This window comes from Opisthocomus hoazin, chromosome 23 (assembly GCF_030867145.1).
Source record: "Opisthocomus hoazin isolate bOpiHoa1 chromosome 23, bOpiHoa1.hap1, whole genome shotgun sequence".
Lineage (NCBI taxonomy): Eukaryota > Metazoa > Chordata > Aves > Opisthocomiformes > Opisthocomidae > Opisthocomus > Opisthocomus hoazin.
In genome coordinates, this window is record NC_134436.1 from 4,195,317 (window position 1) to 4,213,230 (window position 17,914).

Consider the following 17,914-nt stretch of genomic DNA (forward strand, 5'->3'; position numbering starts at 1 on the left):
AGAAACTGGACAGTAGAGCCGAAAGTTGGTGGGAGTCGAGAGAGGGAGGAAGACTGGCTAAGGGAAAAGTATAAGGGAAAGCGTCTATATGCGGTATTGAATATTCGAGGGATGGCAGGTTGAAAACTTTTGGTTCTCCCAGCAGTATAGCAGAAGCAGCAGGGAAACACAAGTTCAGCTAGAAAGAACTTTTCGATACTGGTTTGCGCGTTGATTTCCCTGTGTGGAGAGTGATTACTTAATTACTGGGTTGTATTTAACACCGTTATCGAAGCAGTTGATCCTGGTCATGCATTGATGGCACTGAATCCACTCTTCTGTCATCGAGACCACCTCCAAAGCACTCCTTGGCATGAGAAGCTAGGGTCATGTTTAGTGTTCCTTTTTCGACATTAAACACTTGGGTACGACTCCTACAGGGATAAGTGAAGATGGTTTATATCTCATTTAATTTTCGTCATAGCGTAAAAACGAAGTCTGCTAGGTTGTCGGGGTGGCAAGACCAAGCAGTACTTTTATGTTGTTCTTTTTCGCGTTACACGTTCAATTCACCGAAGACACGCGTTTGGATGTTTACTATAGTTTTGTGGTAAAGCGGTAACTGTAGCGTGGTGTATTTCCTTTGAGAACGTACATTTCGTGGAGTTTTGTACTAGAAGTGTTTTACACGAAGGACGTGGACTAAAAAAAAATTAATCTCAGATTGTTGGTTCCAAATTGACAAGAATGTTGCTTACGGGGTACCGAAATCCGGTAAAGAAAGTTGAAAACGTCACGTCGGTCTTGAAAAAAAAAAGGGGGGGTTATCTGCCGCTGATCTGTAGAAAAAAGTAAGCGTCTCCTGCGAATTTCTGTTTCCTTTCTTCATCTATTTATATTACTCAGTAAGGGCTTTAACGTTTCAGTTCTTTGTGTATTTGTTGGGGATCGTGTTTCTAGTCTCCTTTGATCACGTCCGATAGCTGATGTACTTAAAGGGAGTGGGTCATCACCTCTTAATTATGCGCGAACTACCTTCACTTGTGAGTAACAAGGCAGCTGTACAGCTGTCACTTTCTTAATTCACATGGATGTGACAGCAGGCAGGAACAGCAAACCGTGATCTCCGTAAGATTAGGTTTAATTCTGTAGAAGAGAATGGAAAACCAGCGCACAGGTGTGGGGAGCAACTCGTTTCCTTGGGCTATTTATCGAACATATATAATTTATACATGTTCCTTTTCCGAGTTAAGTAAAGGTGGCCCGTCCACCTGTGTCAAAATTGGTAAATTTTGTCATAATTTGGTATATGATTAAGGGCGATGGTGGAGTCTCTTAATGCCGATCGTTTGGGGCAGGGGAGGCTTTGGCTTCTGTACGGTTTCTCTTAGTTTATCTGAATGCAGTAATGAAGTGAAGATCTGAACGGGATTTATTATGGGCGTACATTAGCAGGAAATGTTTCGGTATTTCTTTTGGAAGCATAAAACAGTCTTAACTTCGGAAACAGAGCTCGTGGATGCGTTCAGTTCGCAGCATAGTCTGGGTAGGAGTCGTTATGCGAAGGCACTACAATATCCGGTCAGTGTCTAGAATAAAAGGGAACAATTCGGTGCAAGGCTTTCAATCGCTGCAAGCCCAGGCTCTCACTCCCGCCTCGTACTGTTTTGGAGAATGTTGCTGATTACCAGCGATGGTATCGGGCGCGCAGCCGCCGCGGAGGCGGGGCGGGCGGCTCAGCGAGCGGAAGGGGCGGGGGGCGGCGGGAGCGGCGGCTGCAGCGCCCTGCTGGCCGGAGGCTGTTTTGCAGCCTCAGAACTGGGGGATTTCCAGGCGGGGAAATGCCCGGCACGGCTGCCGGAGGAGCTGCGAGAGGCGCCGGGTGCTCGGTTCGGAGCTGCTCTGTCGCACGAGCGGGACCGGTTCCCCGTACCCGCTGTCGCTGGTGTCCCCCCGGCATCTTTCGCTGAGCCCGGTGGTCTCTGACTGGGGGTGAATAAACCAATCTCTGCCCTCGCGTTCAAGAGGCGAGTTCTTGCCGGGCATACAGCGAACTGCGTGTCGTGAGTCCGTATTTCTGCGGCTTGATGTGGGGAACGAGGATTTTCGTGGGGTTCGCTGAAATCTAGAAATCCTCTGCCTTCGAGACTGTTCTCCCGGGCTTCTTCTAGTCATCTCCGCTCCCTCTGTCCCCACGTAGCAGCTGCGAACTCTTGTGGCTTTTTGAAGGGCATCCTGGCGTGGCTGCCCGCTGTCCCCCGCGGAGAGTGCGGGGGTGGAAGCTGCGGGAACAACCGTGGATCAGCCCAGTGCTGCGGCCAAGAGCAGAGCTGCTCTGCCCTCTCCTTTCGCCGGGGAAAGGCGCGGCTGAGAGCGAGCCCGCGGGGCGGGGGGGCTCCCACCGGGGGACAGCGCGGGCTACCTACCACGTCGGGTCCCGAGCGGGGGCGGGGGGGGAGGGCTGGTGTTTCGAGTCGCTGGGGGTATCACAGTCCTTGGTTCGTCTCTGTCTCGAGGAGCTCACACACGAAAGGCGACAGCGGGGTCCCTGCACCTCCGCTGGCGGCTCCGCGCTCGAGATTTGGGCTCGGTCCGAGGAGGAGCCGCTGCTTCTGGGTCCGGTTTTCCTCAGCCAGTAGCCAGATCCTATTTACTGTCGGGCTCCCGTCAGCGTACGAGCTTTTCACGTGGTTCTTCCCGGGTGGAGATGAGGGCTGGGGCTGTCGGTCGGTCCGGGGACAGCTGCCGCCGCGGAGAGCTCACCGATTCCCCTCGGAAGAGAACCGGTAGGGCTCTCGCTCCGTCTGCTCCCCCGAACGGATTCAGCCCCTTCTGCTGTCTCCTGCTGAAGCGCCGTGTCCTAATTTAGCACTAGCGAGGCCCCTCGGTTCTGTTGGGCACCCCTGGGATATCCCCGAGCCTCAGTACCGAGCGGGACGTGTTCTGCAAACTCCGCCGAAGGCACCGCTCCGCGTCTGCGCTGCTTCTGATGCATTGCCCGCGGAAATGGCGCCTTAAAATCGTCGCTGACGTAGATGATGATGTTCAAACACGAGTGTGGAGCAGCCATGTGCTCCACAGTTCCGAGATAACCCGATTTTACTATTTGCCTTTATTTTTTTTGCCTTTGCTCACTTAACGGTTTCTTCTGGCCGCTACCGTTGTTCCGAGCACAACATACATTGATGACGTCTCATTGCTGGAAAAGGGGATGACTGGTTGAAAGTAGAAGATGGGAGGGGAAAAAGAGTACTTAAGGGATTCTCGGGGCTCTGAGGCGGTGTAAATGCAGCACAGCAACCGGCTGTCGGGCGGAGGGACGTGGAGGAAGCGCTCTTTGAGCAACGTCGAGGAGCGGGACGTGATGAGGGGGGTTGTGTAGCAGTAAGTGAGACCTCAGAGGTCCCGGACAGTGCCCTTGGGATCGCAAAAAAATGAATTCCTCCGCAAGTCGGGTCAAACCGACTTTAAGAATGGGTCAAGCTGAAGGAAGGGAACAGGGAACTGTTCGGAGATGGCAAATTGAAGGCAAGCATCAGATCAAAGACGAGGAGTTTTAAACAATGGTTACATTACCCGCTCTGATACCAAATGAAGTGTCTACATTAAAGGTGTTTAATACGACTGATGTGCAAATAACGTGATTAGGGTAAGTGACTTGAGGTGGAGAGATCATTGAGGTTGGAGACCCTGAAAAGAGGGATTGTGCGGAAGGGGTAGTCAAACAAGACTCTGAGTGGGCAAACTGAGTGCAAAGGCACCCTTGAGACTCCCGGGGCAGCTGGATGTGGGAGACAGAGCACAAACAGGGAGGGAGGAACGGGTATGGAACTCTGATGAGCAGAGCAGTGGCTTCGCACAAAGGGCAAGAATGGATTCTGCCCCCACGCCACAATGGTGTTACTCCCTTCATGACAGGAGTGGCTGTGGTGTATCTGGTCTTGGATATTTAATATTATGAGGCACTGGATTTTGGCCATGGCCCAGAGCTGTCTACCTAAGTGGTGGATTAGGCACTCATCCAGGCTGGACTGGGAAGGCAGTGCAGTAGAAGCTGGGTGTTGAGGTGGTGCTGGCAACACGCATGTTGCGATGAGTGAAGCTGCCTGACTGCTGGGGACGTCACCATCTATAGCAAAGTGTGGAAAAGGCAATAGGGCAAGGGATGCCAAAATACTAAAGCAGGGTTTTAAGCTTTAAAAATGTTGTTAAAAAAGAGGAGAATTGAAGGCAGGTTCCCTTAGACCACTGTAAATGGTATTACAAACTATTAGGCAATGCTGCAAAATTAAAGAGATGTAGCAGAAAGCTGAACAAGTTCTTTTGGTGGTAAATGAGTGAATTAAAGATAAAATTAGTGTAGGCTGCCAGATATTTCTCAAAAGGTGAGTACATCTTGGGAAGAAGCAAATGTACAAATACTTTGACTGATTCGGGCCATTGTTCATTAATCATTTTCTTCTAGCACTGCTGGTATTTCAGGCACTGGTATGCATAACCAGAGCTTGCTATTCCAATATTAAGATTTAAAGAAAATCTGCCTTTGAATGGGTTTGTCTGTTCAGCAGGAGGATCGTGGGCCTGAAATTCTTTGGTTTCTTCATTGCAAACCCAGTCACAGCCAGGTGAGTAGCGTCTATGTGTTTTACGTGTGTGTGCACCTGGGACACCAACACCCATCTGCCCTAGCCTTTCAGCACAGATGGATTTATCTTTCCTGCAGGCCAATGTTAAGGGAAATTTAGGAGTCTTTCCCGTGACTTTAATAGGTATTTTTGCATTGGTTCAGGGTGTTTAGAATGACTGTGCATCATTACAGCATAGTAAAAACTGTTTCATGTGTTATAGATGACATCATAACTTGGCAGAAGAGGAGTCTAGGGCAAGTTTGGGGTGGGGGAGGTCTGGGTGACAATTTTATGGTGACTAGGTGGGAAATGGGGATTTCTACAGTTAGCAATCAAGAAAAAAACACTAAAAAAACCAAGGTAAACAGTGTATTGTGAATACTTGCATTGTAGACTGTGTGCAATAGTCCATTGAATAAATTTGCATAGTTTGTGAATTAATGCGGATGCACATCAGCTCTGCAGCTCCTGCACTCAACACCCCCCCTCCACCCCCCGCTCCCCAGCTCTAAAGGGGTGCTGCAGCTCAATTCAGTAGAAGTAAAATGCAACATTCAGGTACTGCCAGGGGCACCTGGAGTTAAAAGAAATAATATCCACAGATATTTGTGCTGGGGCTGACCAAGGGTTCCTCCAGTGTGGGCAGGGTAGGAATCTGAGTGGGAGGTTTTGCCGAGTTATGAGGATGCAAACAGATGTATCGATTTTTTAATTTAATGTACAACTTTTGGCTGTGCTCCCGATTTTCTCCTATTTTGAAAGGCCCTCATATTATGTATAATTGAAATGTTCTTTTTCACTTGCCTGGAAATTCTCAGTTGCGCAAAGAAACACAGTGAACACAGGAAAGGTTAAGCTTTGTCCTTGTTGCACATTTATAGCCTCTTGCTTTTGATCGATTGGGATCTCGTGATAATAAGCTTTCACAGAAGGAAGCTGGAAACAGAGGAGACTGGAGGGGCTGTCACATCTTGAGGCCCATCTGTGTATATTGCTGCTGAAGGTCATTCCAGGAAGGTATTTTGAATTGCTTTCTGTCTTCTCCCACCCGCTAGAGGGTAGTTGCTAACTGTGCCTTCGGTGCAGGAAGTCAAGGGAGCAGAGTGCTTTGATTTAAAAAAAAACTTTTTTTGTTGTTTCAGTCGTAATCTGCTGTCTGTGTGTGATGTCAGTTCGTCTCTCCAGACAGTTCCTGGGCATATCCTAAATGCAAGATCTCTCTGGTACCGATATTTACTTCTCTACAAGCAATTCGACTGTTGCAGCCTCCTACTTTCCCCTGCCCACCTGAGCCATCCCCACCCTGCTTTGGCGGGCTGGATGGGAGCTGGTCTGTGGCTGCAGGTGATCCGACTGGGGACTGTCAGAGGGGAGAGATCCTTCTTCTCTCCCATAATCTGGTTAATGTACCTTGTCTAGAAGGCGAAGCAGGAAAGAGACTTTTTCTTTTTTCTTCTTACCTCTCTCTACCTTCTCTTAAAAAAAAAAAAAAAAAAAAAAAAGTTTGACAGGGGTAGAGTCGACGGCCTCCTTCAATCATGCTCTTAAAACCCCTCTGAGAAATGATGTGCTCTGCCGGAGCGTTCCTGGACTGTGCTGCTGACCCGTGTTTAGCCGATGCTTGTCACTTCTCATACGCGTTTCTCTTCCACCGCGGTACTCTGACAGCGTGCGGCAGCGCGCTCTCTCCCCGCCTCCTCCAAGGAGCAGAGGGAGCGGGCTCTGCGCTGCATCTTTCCTCCACGGACCCACATCCGTGCCGCGGAGTCGGGGACCCGGAGCCCCCGCGGATCCCCGTCGGGTCGTTAAAAAAAACCAAAAAGGCGGGGGGAAGGGGGGAGATGCCGACGGGGCGGCAGCGGCGGGGGAGCGCAGCACCCTCCCCCTGCGGCGCAGGTGTCGCCGCGGCCTCTGGGTGGCGCCACCGCCGCCTCCGCCGCGCGTGTAAGAGGCGTGCGGGGTCCCGCCGCGCCGGTCACAGCGAGCGGCGGGCGCAGCGCGGCGGAGCTGCCTCCTTTCCCCGCACGGCAGCCGGCGGCGCGGGGGCGGGGGAGCCGCCAGGACGCCTGCAGCGGACTGCTCGCATTGCCGCCGGTGCGCCCCAGTGCCCGTTCGCTTCGCGCCGGGAACTTCGTGGGGGTTTGCTGGAATTCTGGATTATGTTCATGCGGAGCCGGTCTGCGGGGAGCTGAGCCAGGGGAGGAAGAATGCGGGTCTATTTAATGGTCTTCTGCTTAATTTGCTGCACCGCGAATGGGCAAGTAGTGTATTCCATCGCCGAGGAAACAGAGCGTGGAGTGTCCTTTGGGAACATTGCGAAGGATTTAGGAATAGATGCAGCTACACTTTCAGCTCGGAAATTGCGCATGATCACCGGTGCAAGTAAGCAGTATTTTAATATAAATGCAAGTACGGGGGCTTTGTCTGTTAATGAGCCCATAGACAGAGAGGAGCTTTGTGAATTAAAGTCTACCTGTCTTCTGAATTATGAACTCGTGTTAGAAAACCCTCTAGAGCTTTATAGGATAGAATTTAAAGTCTTGGACATAAATGACAACTCCCCCAGCTTTCCCTTAAGTGAATATCATATAAATGTGCCTGAATTCCTGTCACCCGGAGCACGCTTTACACTCACCAATGCCCAAGATCTTGATGAAGGTACCAACAGTGTCCAGAATTATACTCTGAGCCCTGAGGAACATTTCCATTTGGAAATGCAGACACGAGGAGATGGGAGTAAATATCCTGAATTGGTGCTGAAGAAAGCCTTAGACAGGGAGCAGCAAGCTACTCACAGACTTGTCCTTACAGCCAAAGATGGTGGGGATCCTCCAAAGTCTGGTGATATCCCAGTCATTGTGACTGTGCTGGATACCAATGATAACGCACCAGAATTTGAGCACTCGGTCTACAGGGCAAGTATCTTGGAAAACTCCCCCAGTGGCACTTTAGTAGTGCAAGTGCATGCCACGGACTTGGATGAAGGTCCAAATGGAGAGATCAGGTACTCATTTAGCAATACTACTTCTGCTGATCTACAGCGAATGTTCTTAATTCACCCGCACAAAGGGGAGGTGACAGTCAATGGCGTTTTAGCTGTTCAGAGACCTCTCCTCGAGATGCTCATTGAGGCAAGGGATAATGGGGCATTTGGCATGTCCAGCACAGCTAAGCTGCTGGTGGAAATCACTGATGTGAACAATCATGGCCCAGAGATAACAATTACATCCCTTTCCAGTCCCGTTCCTGAGGATGCTGTTCCTGGCACAGCGATAGCTCTGCTGAGTATTATGGACAAGGACCCTGGGGAGAATGGGAAAGTAACTTGTCAGATCCCTGATAATCTTCCCTTCCAGTTAAAGCCTTCCCTCAAAAACTACTACAGTCTGGTCACCAGTGGGCTTCTGGACCGAGAGCTGATCAGTGGGTACAACATCACCATTACTGCCACAGACTTGGGGTCTCCACCCATCACCACTCAGAAGACCCTTTGGGTGCAGATTTCTGATGTGAACGATAACCCCCCTGTCTTCAGTGCTGAGACATTTGATGTGTTTGTGGAGGAGAACAATCCACTTGGTGCTTTTCTCTACCAGGTCTCTGCATCTGACCCTGATGTGGGGGAGAATGGACGGGTCTCTTACATGCTCAGGAATTCCACAGTTGCAGGCAGTGCTCTAGCCAGCTTTTTATCTGTGAGCTTGGCCAATGGGAGTATCTATGCAACATGTGCCTTTGACTTTGAGCAGCTTCAGAGCTTCTATTTCCAAGTGGAAGCCAAGGACAATGGGTCACCAGCCTTGAGTGCTGCCATAACTGTGAATGTTTACATCTCAGACCAGAATGACAATGCCCCAGCCATCCTGTACCCCACCAGCCAGAATGGCTCAATAGCTGTGGAAGTTGTGCCCCGCCTGGCTGATGAGGACTACCTGGTGACCAAAGTGGTGGCAGATGATGAGGACAATGCACAGAATGCCTGGCTCTCTTATCACCTCGCCCATTCGTCTGACTCCACCCTGTTCCGCTTGGCACCACACTCTGGTGAGCTGCGCACCACGCGTTCCATGCGGTCCACTGACTTCCTCAAGCACAAGGTTGTTGTGGTGGTGCGGGACCATGGGGATCCACCACTCTCCTCCACTGTAACAGTGGGCATCCTGCTGGCTGACACCCTGCCCCAGGCACTGCCGGATTTTGATGACAGTGGGGAACCACCACCACTGCTCAATGCTACAAATATCTATTTGATCGTTTCACTGGCCTGTGTATCCTGCATCTTTGCGGCATTCCTCCTCTTTCTTGCCATTGTGCAGCTGTGCCACTGCCGCACTTGCTGCTGCAGCAGCTGCTGCTCCTCAGCTGATGAGTATGAAAAGTATTGCTATAGTGTACACATGCTTCCCAGCTCCCATCTCCCACCGGACATGTTGGAAGTCACTGGTGTGGGTAAACTGACCCATACCTACTTGTACAGGGCATCTGTAGGTCTTGGGCCTAGTAACTGCACCATCCCAAATGGTGATGCTGGGAACATTCCCAGCGGCTCAAGGGTACAAATGCCAGGACCTTGCATCCAAGCGCAGCAGGTCCAAAGTGATCAGCTGAGTGCTGTCCTCATGGTAAGTACCGCCTTTCACTTTTTTTCTCTCATGCACATGGCCGTGTGTTTACGCTGGGTTGCTGTCAGTGCGGAAGAAGGTACTGAGGGTATTTGCAAGAAGAGCAGGCATTGTTTCATGGCACCTGGAGGAAACTTCAGTCCCTTTTTATCTTTCCTAAAGCCAAGATCTCTTTGGGTGAAACATGGTCATGGGATGACAAAAGAGATTCCCTCTCTCCCCCGCAAACATTTAGGACCTTCAGACATAACTAAAGGTGAAGAAGATGTAAGTGGAAACTAAGTACTTTGCAAGCTGAGCCATTTTCTTCAGATAGCTAAGCAGGGGCATGATAAGAGTCCGTGCAAACTTCTAATCCACAGGTGGTTCTAATCTACACTGTATACAGCCTGTGATTACTTCTGTTTTTAAAATTATTTATCCCTCTCCAATTCCTGAGACGTTTAATTGAGGGGTGAGTAGTCTGCTGAGCCAAGATGTTGGTTTACAATGCCTATGAGTACCAGGAGTTTAATATCCAACATCTCTTTAGGAAATGTAATTTGCAGTGCTCATCTCTCTTTCAAAGAAATCCATAGGTTTTGTGAATCTAAAACAGTTATCTTCTGAGACTCTGATCAAGCTGATTGTTTCTCAGTAGTGTGAGGGGTGGCTTTGCAGGAGTAAACATCTTTCTGTGATCACAGTTTAGGGCTACAAGATGGGAGACGTCTGCAGGTCTGATCTCCTGGGTGTTGCTGCGTCACGTGTCCAAGATTCAGTTTCCTTTTACACAAAATAACACTCGTTCTATTTTTGATAGGTCGTTGTGAGCCACCTTTATATTTCTGTGAAGTTTTGAGATGTTTTGCCTGCAGGCTGACAGATTTACTTAGTGTGCGCAATAGTAACTAACCAGTGTTTGCTCTATCCAGGCCAATATTCTGTGGCAGGACGTGTTCCAGCTGTTTCTAAGGCAAACGTAAGAACCCATGTTAAACAGACTTGGTATAATCTGCTTCTAGTAGTTGTTTTTATTTTAATTTACAACTATTAGAGGTTGTCCAAAGTCTGTAACTATGATGTTTATTTTCATTTTTTAAACAATTATTGTACCTTAAAATGCATGTAAATGACCAGCCCCTTTTTGAACCTTGATATTAAGTTCAAACAGGAACTTCCGGCAGCTTCTTTGGATAATCAAATAGATGTTCAGCTATATAGCATCTGAAAAAGCACTTCCTTTTATAACTCTGGAATTTCCAAACAGTGACTTTTAGTAAGTTTTCCTTTGTTTTAGAAAAGATTCACGATTTTCTTTTAACTATGCAATTAATTTTTCACGCCTTCTCTTATTTATCTGTTGCCAAAGTGAAGTAGGTTTGTGGGTTGGTTTGGGTTTTGTTATTTTTCTTTCTCACTGTTTTCTGAACACTGTTTCCACATAAATCCTACTGACAGGGAATGAGATTTTCTCAAAAATTTGTTGTTTAATTTACTATTATGGTCTACCTAGTGTCTGATCAGTCATAATCAGTTTCAGGTTCTGTTGTCTGTGGTAGCAGAGGGTTGCACATGTCACGGGTCTCTCACTGTGCAAAGGTACAGTGGAATAAATCTTGCAAAAGCAGAAATGTCAATGTCTTTCAGTAAGAAATTGTAGAGTCCAGGAAAACAGCAGTTGGCAGTATGTAAAGAAGAATTTGTACCTAATGCATTGGTGTACTTTGGGAATATCATAGATTGTTCTGAGGATCTGAAAAAAAGGCTGATTTAGAACCCTTGTAACGGGGTTAAGAGGTTGTCAAAAAGGTTTTTAACTCAGAAGGTGTCTGCAGGAACCCTGCTAGTGTCTTGGGGGTGTATCCTTGGCTGGACAGTAGTTCATAATTGCAAAACTTCTGTAACAAACATGATATTAAAAAAAAAATCAAAAAAATCCACAAACCCTGGCACAACTAATTCCTGTGTTCCCGAAACTCTGGTTGCCAACACATTAATAAACTGAATAATAAAGAGAAACATAAAAGTGTCTCTGATCTCTGTAATGAGAACAACCAAAATGTGTCTCATTACATGTCAATATTTCAGCCATTCAGGTGAATTTTTTAAATTCTAAAAGCTCCTAAAGAGTTGTTTCGTGTTTATAGTGGCCCAAATAAATCCCAGGTGTCACCTTTGGCAATTTTATTTTCTTAGCTCCTAATGTACAGAGATGGGTAACCATAGATGTGACCTACATGGAAAGTCCAAAGGCTATGCACTAACTGAACTGAGCAGAAGAGTAGGGGAGCAGAGGCAGAGACTCTGAAAACTTGCCTACCCTTAGAAATGAAAGGATGTCAGTCATTATTAATTTGGTGCTGAAGTGGCTAGTATACTGGAGAATCTACTACATATATATATACACACACATGTATATATACATTTTACATATTTCTTGTAAAATTTGCAAGTTATTAAAAAGACATTCATATTCAAATAATCAGGAGAGGGCAGAAGCTGCAGTTCCTGTGCCTTAATTTCTGTACATGCTTTAGATTCACCAATATTTAAAATGAAGTATAAATATGCTAAAGACATGCTCGGAAAATAATTTCCAGTCATCTGAGGTGGGAAAGAGAACTTCATTAATTCTTGAAAACTAGTCCTTAGTCCAAATCCCTGTGCACTTAAATATGATTTCAATGCAGAAACATCACAGTCACTTTGTTAGTGAGGAATGTTTTTACTGATTTTATGTTAAAATGCGACGATTATAATTTTTCAGTGTTTACCAGTAGAATCTTCAGTAAAAAAACCCCTGAAGTTCAGGTGTTGATTACGTTTTGTCTTGAAGTGCTTCCAGGCTGACTCATTTGGAGTTAGAAATATAAATGTACGTGACCCTTTGAACTTCTGAGGAGGGATCATTGTATTGCTCCCTAAGAATTTAGATGTAATGAAAAGAAAGTATCAAATATTTGAAAGGCACTGAGAACAACTCCATACTTATAATTCCAGGCACTGGAAATGACTGCAAAACGGCAATTTTAGCAGAACTTAGATATCCCTGTTTGGTTTTTTTTTTTGGTTTTTTGTTTTGTTTTTTTTTAAATTGAGGGGAGGTAATTACAGTTTTTAGTACATGGAAGATGAAAAAAAAAGTCTACAGAAGTTAATTAAAATTCCTTAAATTAAATGTATTTTCAAAGTTAGGTTAGCTTCTTTGTTCTTGGTTGTCTTTTGCTACTGAATTAAACGATAGGCTTGAATGATCTTTACGTATGCAGACACATGAGATGCTTTTGTGCTTTTACATCTATTTAGGTTAGAGCTAAGAACAGAACTACGTATGGCCATAATAGCAGTATCATAAACTGTAATTGTATCTCTTTCACTATTTTGCTGTGTCTTTCTGCAATGTAGCAGAAGTGACAGCCAAGTGAAAAGCATGTTATACTGCTAGGCTACTGTGCTGTATTAGACACAAAGGCACTAGTGGTATGGCTGAAGTAAGTGGTAGTTCACTGAGTATTTCTGGGATTGTGATGTGGCCATGGATTGGTACGGTTCTTTTGTTTACTTGTGTTGTCCATTGTGCTACGCAAAAGGCCTGTGAGATATTTCTACATTCAGAGTCTAGTGACCTCTCTGTGATTTGACATATAATATTTAGGTTACTTCCAAAAATAGACACAAACCTAGCAATGGAGAATATTTCTTACTAAACTGGAATAATTTTGTGCAACGTGGCATGCATTTCCAGTGACAAAAATGGATGCACTTACATTGAGATGGTGGCATGCAGTCTAGGCTGAACTGCTGCAGGCTAAGCATCAGTGGCTTGCTCACTCAGGTAAAGACCAGCAATATGAATAAGCCCTCCCTGCATCTCGTACTGATGGAAGCATGCCCCAAAACATAGCCAAATATGAGGGTGAAGCACCTTCCAATTTTTTTTTTCTGTCTGAGGTGACAGCAACCTGCTAGAACCAGCAGTCTTATGCCCACAATGTAAGAATTCAGTTGTGCAGGCAGATTTCTTGGCTGCAGAAGTTACTCTTGGGGTCAGGCCAAGAAAATCCTAGAAAGAGCAATGATCAAAGAAAATTCAGCGAGGGAAACTGCTATAGATTTTCCTCTTCGTGACCACTCCAACTACATTTTGCAAAGAAGTGTGCAGCTCCAATGGTCAGCAAAAGAACAATGTGTCCAGGAAAAGCTACAAATGCCTGGGATGAAACTTTGCTTGTCTGATGTTTGCCTTGGAGTATTGTTTTTAGAGGTGGTTGAAGGGAGAGTAACAGAAGGAGTAGCTTGAGACAAAGGGCTTGAAGGGATGTAGACAGTAATGTGTCTGTATTTGGAGATGCGTAAGACAAAGGCAATGATGAGCGGGGAAGGATGAGATTGGATGGTGACCTGGGCTTAGGGAGGGCTGAAGTGAGTAGTAATACTTGTACAAAAGCACAGAACAAGAAAAACAATTTGGATCAAGTCTAGTCCTTTCTTATATCAGCCACGATTTAATGTTAAATCTTCAAATTAAAATATTTAAATTTTAGTATTAAAAATACAAATTTTAATTGAAAAATTCATTAAGTTATGTCCATTATTCCTATAGGGAAGTTATTCCTCTAAGTCTTTGAAACCCTTTTTTGACACCTTGTCAACATTTATTTGCTGTGAATCTGTAGACATTTGTTCTTGTGCCGGTAATGTCCTGTTAGTAGAAGTAATTCTTTTCCCTCTTTGGGGCTTCCTTTCTTCAAAAGCAGCCACGTGTTTTCTTAGGCTTTGTTTGACTAAGCTAAACAAGTCAGTCTCTTCTAGTCTTTTTTCTACAGCCACCTCTGCACTTGTCTGATCATGCTAATACCCTTCTTTGCATCTGTTCTTCCTTAGTGGATATATATTTTTTGCAAAAAATGTGACTAGAATTATATATAATATTTCAGACAAAGGGCTTACTACACAGTGATAGGAATATTTCCTGGTCCACAGGACAGGGAATACATCACTTCATATTTCTTGGGATGGCAGTTACTTTCTTCTTAGTTGTAATATGTTGATTGATCAGTCACACAAGTATTGTTGCAGAACTTCTTTGGAGTAGAGGTGGGTGGGGGAAGGTTGATTCCCACGATGGTGGTTCTTCTGTCTAACTTCATCCATCTAAATGCTTGATGTTCTAACTTTAGATGTTAAAAGATTGTAGCCACCAGCTGAGAGCAGCTGTTTGTCTTAAACATGAGTTTAGGCAGTGTAGACATATAGCACGGAGACTAGATGCACAACTTCTAAATGACTGAAACTAGTTGGTATAAGTATTACCTTATGGGAGACTGCACTTTGTGTTATTAGATGTCATCCATTTCTGTGATGGATATTGAGTTGTTCCTGCAGTGAATGATGCCATATGGTTTTCTTCAACAACGGTTGTTAGAATAACCCAACTTCTTGTGCCACTGTTAAACTTTTTGATGTAGGACAATGTTGAATGTTTTACAGAAATCAGAATAGATGAGATGAATGTCAGTTTGTGTTTTCATTGACAAGAATTGGAGACCAGTCTAGCAAATAGTTGCCTTTCATACATCTGTGAGAATTTTCCTTCCTTTTCAGTGTACCTTAATTTCTCATTTATTTCTTCCTCAAATTTTTTATCCAAACAGGCAGAGTGCTGGGCTTGTGATCACATAGGCTGGATTTTACCATTCTAAATAAGTGGTACTGCAACTGCTTTTTACCAATCCCATTATTCTACTCCAGACTTGACAGATCTATCTTAAAACAAATAAACAAACAAAAAACCAAATTAAACCCTCCTCAATCCTATGCTTTTATTTGTCAGTTCATCTAGAAATCTGTGATGGAAATGAGTTAGTGGGGCGTTGAGGATGCTGAACTTCCAGCATTTTAATTCTACCTTGATGATAGCAGTTCCCATTTCCTCAGAGTAATTTGTCTCATAGTCAACATCACACTCAAGATATTGTAAATAGAGGAATATATAGATTTATTGTCATAAGGTGGTATGGTGTCTCAAGGGGATGACTGGTCCATGTGCATCATGTTTTTGTACTGTTGGCCTGTGTATCCTCTGTATCTTGTTGGAGAGAGGCTGATGGGCTTTTAGTGTGGCCCGATATAACTGTACTCGTGCTATGTAGTTTCAGGAATACAGTTAGCTTGTTTCAATGTGATGAATTCTGCTAAGAGTGTGACTTGCTGAGGACTAATAATCAAAAGAATAGCAACAAAATCCAACACTAGAACTGAAAAGGGAGGCAAGCTGACACATGGGAATTAAGGTATTCTGTTGATACGTGTAAAAGGCAAAGAAAAGGGCAGGGCAACAGCTCAAAGATATGATGCTATCAGAGGCATTTGGAGAATAAAAGCAAATTTGACAAATGTGGCAAGTGGGAAATAAGTATCAGAGAAAGAGAGTACATTAAGAAATAAAGAGAAGGGTTGTACTCTCTAGTCTTTGAGCAGTCTCTCCAAGGATAACGAACATATTTTTGTTCTTTGGATTTTTTCTTCTCTAAAGGAATGAGTTTTTTATGTTTTGATCTGTTATTTCTTTGATCTCCCTATGGGCTTGTCCAAGCCTGATAGGTCCTGACACCTCATTTAGCGGCTTTGAATTTCTTTCTTACTCTGCAAAATCTGCCTTCTCAAAGTCAAACATCTTTGCATGATTGGTCTGCAAAATCAAAGTTTATGATGTTCGTTCACGAAACCGGAGGCTATTGGTTCCAGAAAGTTCTGTGCTGTTGTTCCTCAACCTTTTCCAGTTCCTCTGTAGGGGGCAGAAGCTGAGCAAGGAAGTCTTACAGCTGAGTGGGCTCTTCATCTCTTGAACTACATAGCTGTTTCCTACATGTATTTTAGATAGCTATTAGGTTCTGCTTTCTAGCCAGTATGGAGATTGGTGCAATATCCTTATGGTTAAAGCAGTTTTCATTGCATGGTATTAAATTCACAGGGTTCTGATGAGACCTATAGTATTAAGACATAAAGACATTTCAATATAAGCATGGTTTCAGTCTTCTATACTTCGTGAGATTCTACGAATCCCAGTACAAGAGAGATATGGAGCTGCTGGAGGCAGTCCAGCAAAGGGCCACTAAGATAACTAAAGTACTGGAGCATCTCTCATATGAGGAAAGGCTGAGAGAGATAGGACTGTTTGGCCTAGAGAAATGAAGGCTCAGAACAGGGGTCGGAGGGGGAAATCTCATTAATATATGTATATATCTGAAGAGAAGGTGTAAAGAACTGAGACAGGCACTTTTCAGTGGTGCCCAGTGAGAGGAAAAAAGGAAGTTCTGTCTAAGCATAAGGAAACAATTATTTATTTATTTTTACTGTTAGGATGCTGAATACTGGCACAGAATGACCAGGGAGGTTGTGGAGTCTCCATCCTTGGACATATTCAAAAGCCGTCTGGACATGGTCCCAGACAACCTGCTTTAGTTGGCCCTGCGTGAGCAGTGGGGTTGGACAAGATGATCTTCAGAGATACCTTCCAACCTCAATCAGTCTGCGATTCTGTGTTGTCCTTAATGGAGGAGAGTGCTGGGTGTACCCTGCCTTACAGAGCTGTGTGATAACGATGGAGAAAAGGTGCAACTTCTGGGATCCTAAGTATATGCTTTAGTAAGTTTCCATTAGATAAAATACTGTTGGGCAGCTCCTAGGGGAGAGGGTGGTGCTGGGCTACAAATGTGAGATAGATGTTGCTAAAGTGTGGGTAAACACTTGAGGACTGTAGAGAGATTGCAGACTCTTGTTTTAGATTTAACAAGTTTAAGCCTTTGGTTTATCGTAATTGAGATGATAACTAAATTAAGCCATTTTAAAGTTATGAGATTTAGCAAAACTCTTGGGTTTTGTGTTTGTGCCTACAACATGGACCAGATGTGCTGGTCTATAAAAAGCAATGTTCCTGGAAATTTACTGCTCAGTCAAAATTAGTGCAGTGGAGATTGGGGGTGGGGGGAGAAGGGCTTGGTGTAAAAGAATTTTTTTACCACCTAGGTACTTTGTGGGAGGATGAGCTATGCATAGGATCTGTGGTGCCGAGGAATTTCCATCTGAAACATCACACTCCATAGACTTCAGTGAGAGTGGGGAACTTTTTTTTCTTGACAGAAAAGAAAAAAAAAAACAAACCCAAACTCTCAATTACATGTTTGTTCAAGGAGACCTTTTCTGTGATTTTAATTTTCACTTTTCTTAAGACACCAAAGAAACCAGGACCTTAAAACATGTGGCATTTAGTTAAGCCTAAAAGAACTGCAGAATGTGAGGAGGTTTGTTTATGGGAAAATTATGGGAAATTTAGGAAATTTAGGAATACTGATAAACACCAATAAAAGTACTACTCAGGTTAACTTCTTCATCAGTGACCTGGATGAAGAGTTAGAATGTACCCTCAGCAAGTTTGCTGATGACACAAAATTGGGAGGAGTGGTGGATACACCGGAAGGCTGTGCTGCCATGCAGCGAGACCTGGACATGCTGGAGAGCTGAGCACAGAGGAACCTGATGAGGTTCAACAAGGGCAAGTGCAGGGTCGTGCACCTGGGGAGGAACAACCCCACGCACCAGTAAAGGCTGGGGAGGACCTGCTGGAGTGCAGCCCTGTGAAGAGGGACCTGGGAGTCCTGGTGGACGACAGGTTGACCATGAGCCAGCAGTGTGCCCTGGTTG

General features: G+C 45.0%; 1 protein-coding gene across 4 annotated transcripts in view; it reads left to right on the plus strand.

Annotated features, from left to right (window-relative positions):
* LOC104338664 (protocadherin alpha-C2) overlaps positions 1-17,914 on the plus strand; it is a 143,069-nt gene that overhangs the window by 49,194 nt on the left and 75,961 nt on the right. The window contains exon 1 of one of the 4 annotated variants that reach the window (XM_075442237.1): positions 6,705-9,229. The exons of the other annotated variants lie outside the window; for them this stretch is intronic. Within the exon in view, the coding sequence (XP_075298352.1) occupies positions 6,815-9,229 (2,415 nt within the window). The 5' untranslated portion in view covers positions 6,705-6,814. Of the gene's footprint in view, positions 1-6,704; positions 9,230-17,914 lie in introns of those variants that run through there. 4 annotated transcript variants of the gene reach the window in all.